At 47.1% G+C, this 3,177-nt stretch overlaps 1 protein-coding gene across 3 annotated transcripts in view; it reads left to right on the top strand.

Annotated features, from left to right (window-relative positions):
- The window catches only part of LOC101993508 (hereditary hemochromatosis protein homolog), a 39,131-nt gene that overhangs the window by 10,692 nt on the left and 25,262 nt on the right, over positions 1-3,177 (top strand). For all 3 annotated transcript variants that reach the window (XM_005370323.2, XM_026777595.1, XM_026777594.1), the window contains exon 2: positions 2,525-2,617. In XM_005370323.2, the coding sequence (XP_005370380.1) occupies positions 2,525-2,617 (93 nt within the window). The remainder of the gene's footprint in view (positions 1-2,524; positions 2,618-3,177) is intronic.

The following is a 3,177-nucleotide window of genomic DNA, read 5'->3' on the forward strand; positions in this document are numbered from 1 at the left end:
ACCACCAGTTTCAAGAGGATATTTAGTTAAAATCTCCTTTAAAGTGCTATTCATCCTTTCTACTTTTCCTGTATACATCCTCTGGGGATGATACATACAGCAAAGTTTCCAATTTACATCAAGAGCCTTAGAGAGCATCGAGATAACTTGGCCATGAAGGCCAGGCCATTGTTGGACCCCAGAAATATGGGCAGATCAAATCTTGGAATAATTTTCATTATTAATTTCTTAGCTACTACTTGGGTCATTTCTATTCAGGATGGAAAGACCTCTACCCAGGCTGTGACCGTATTGACAAAGACCAGCAGATATTTGTAGCCGTACAGTCCTAACTTGACTTCAGTGAAGTCCATTTCCCAAAATTCACCGGGCACTGTGCTGATTCTGTTGACCTGAGGGAAGCATGTCCTTCTTTGCCTTTATCTGGGCACAGGTCAGGCAATGGTGTAAAATGCTCTGAAGTTTTCCTCGGTGTCCGGCTAGCCAGACATGAGGACAGATGAATTCTGAGCTCCCAGGTGACAAGGGCAGTTTGGGCCGGATTCCTTTTTCATGCAGATTCTTCTTGGCAAGATGCACTACCGTACATTGTGGCTCTCCTGAGCCCCCAAGTCAGAACATGACTTGATCTATGCTGGATCATGTTCAGGAGCATCTTTGTGGAGTCAGAGCGGGGGCTTACAAACAACAGATAGTTCCAGAACAGCCTGGGGTTTGGGTTCCCCAAGAGCAACCTCTTTGGCAATTTGATCTGCATGGTTGTTACCTTGAGTTTGGGAGCTTTTGTCTTTTTGGTGCCCTGGCCAGCGAATAAAGGCCAGTTCAGTTGGTGGCCACTAGCAACTAGACAACTTCATATTTATTTTTTGTTTTATTTTTTAAAGATTTATTTATTATGTATACAACATTCCTTTCATATATGCCTGCATGGCAGAAGAGGGCACCAAATCTCATTATAGATGACTGAGCTACCATATGGCTGCTGGGAACTGAACTCAGGACCTCTGGAAAAGCAGTCTGTGCTCTTAACCACTGAGCCATCTCTCCAGCCCCCATATTTATTTTTAATAGTCTTTCCCTCTGTTTATAGATCTGTCCATGAACATGACCCATGGCAAAAGCATATTGGCTGTCTGTGTAGGTGATCCCTTTTTTTCTTCAGCCCATCTTAAAGCCTGTGTCAGAACAATTATTTCTACTCCCTGGTGAGATGGGCCCCTAGGCAAGGCTGGTGTCCAAATGATCCCCTTCTGGTCTGGAACCACCACTGCCCCCACATACCTGGCTCCTCCTTGATCGAAGCTGTTGCCATCCATAAAGAGATCTGCATCTCTGGTAGTGAAAGGAATAGCTGTCAGGTCAGGTCACCTGCCCTGGTTGATGTCCAGCATCTCCAGGCAGTCATGGATGGGCTTTTCGGGGTCCTCATCTAGCAGTAGGGTGGTGGGATTAATGGCCAAGTATTTATTTTAAATAGTCAGTATATTCTTATGTAGAAGAAAGGCTTGGTCCTGGGTCAGGTGGGCGTTAGACATCGAGCATTTGGTGGCATCTCTCAGCAGGACTGCCACAGCATGTGGAGCTATTACAGTTAGAACCTGGGCCAATGCGAACATGTCTGCTTCTTTTACAAGAGTTGCTATGGCTGTGATGACTCTTAAGCATTGGGGGGGGGGGGGAACAACCCAAGACTACATGATCCGGTCTCTTTGAGATGTAAGCTATCGGCCTTTGCCAGGGACCCAGGGTCTGAATCAGGACTCCTTTGGCAATGCCCTTTCTTTCATAAACATAAAGGGCTTGGAGATATCAAGGAAAGTGATGTGGGGATCTGGCCCAGGGCCTCTATTAAGTTCTTAAAGACCCATTCATATTCCTCAGTCAAAGGGATGTCGCCTCCAGCCATAGCAGAGTACAGGGGTTTGGCCATTCCAACAAACCTAGGAAGTGCTTCAGTTGTTTTCTGGAGAAACACTTCCCTTTTTCCGGTGATGAAGACAGTATGGAGAATCTGCTGACGGTCATTCCACGTGGGGAGATAGTTGAAAAAGATAGATTAGAGAAATTAACAAATCAGGGCTAGTGCTGAAAGAGGGGCTGGTTCTGGTTCTTCCAGTTGTAGAGACCTGTGATGGAGAAAGGGACATACAGACAATGATTGTCAGGAATGGCCATAGAAGAGCAAGGACTGAAGGAGGTGCCACCCCAGAACCAGAATCAGAGAAGTCAGGAGGGCAATATGGGACTTCCTGGTGGGTGCGGGGAAGAGAAAGAGCTGGGGTGGCAGGGAAGGGCTGCTGGAGAGAAGATAGGCAGAGGGAGGGAAAAACTAGATGGTGGGGGAGGGGTGGGTGCAGACAGGGGCAAAGTGAGGCCTTGGTGGTGGGAACTAGGTGGCTAAGGTGGAGGTTGAGGTGAGGAAGGGAAAAGAAGGTGAAGGTGGTTTTTTTGTAGGAGAAGGAATTCTTCCTCCTGTGAGTCCTGCAGAATTGTCTTCAGAGGGAGTTTGTTGTCTCTGCTACAGGCCCTGAAAATGTCCATCTGGTGATAACTGTGCTTAGCCACCTTGGACCATTTTGGACCATACTGGCCTTCATTCAAATTGTTCCAGCCCAAGGTAAGATGTATCCAGTCTGACCTGCGTGGCAGGCTTACAAAGGGTGACGTTAACCACTTGCCCAGGTATGGTCGTTTGAATGTAATTGGCCCCCATAATCCCATAATCTGATAATCTCATAGAGAGTGGCACTATTCGAAGGTGTGGCTTTGTTGGAGTGGGTATGGACTTGTTGGAGGAAGTGTGTCACTGTGGGGATGGGCTTTGAGGTTTTATATACTCAGGACACCACCCAGTATGTCAGTCAACTTCCTGTTGCCTGCAAGATATAGGACACTGGCCTATTTTTCCAGCACCATGCCTCCCTTCATGCAGCCATGATCCCCACCATGATAGACTGAACCTCTGAATTGTGAGAGAGCCCCCTCAATTAAATGTTTTCTTTATAAGACTTGCCATGGCCATGGTGTCTCTTCACCGCAATAGTAAACGCTAACAAAGAAACCAGGCTACGGGGGCTGGAGAGATGGCTCAGTGATTAAGAGCATTGCCTGCTCTTCCAAAGGTCCTGAGTTCAATTCCCAGCAACCACATGGTGGCTCACAACCATCTGTAATGAG

The sequence above is a fragment of the Microtus ochrogaster genome, unplaced genomic scaffold (genome assembly GCF_000317375.1).
Source record: "Microtus ochrogaster isolate Prairie Vole_2 unplaced genomic scaffold, MicOch1.0 UNK74, whole genome shotgun sequence".
NCBI lineage: Eukaryota > Metazoa > Chordata > Mammalia > Rodentia > Cricetidae > Microtus > Microtus ochrogaster.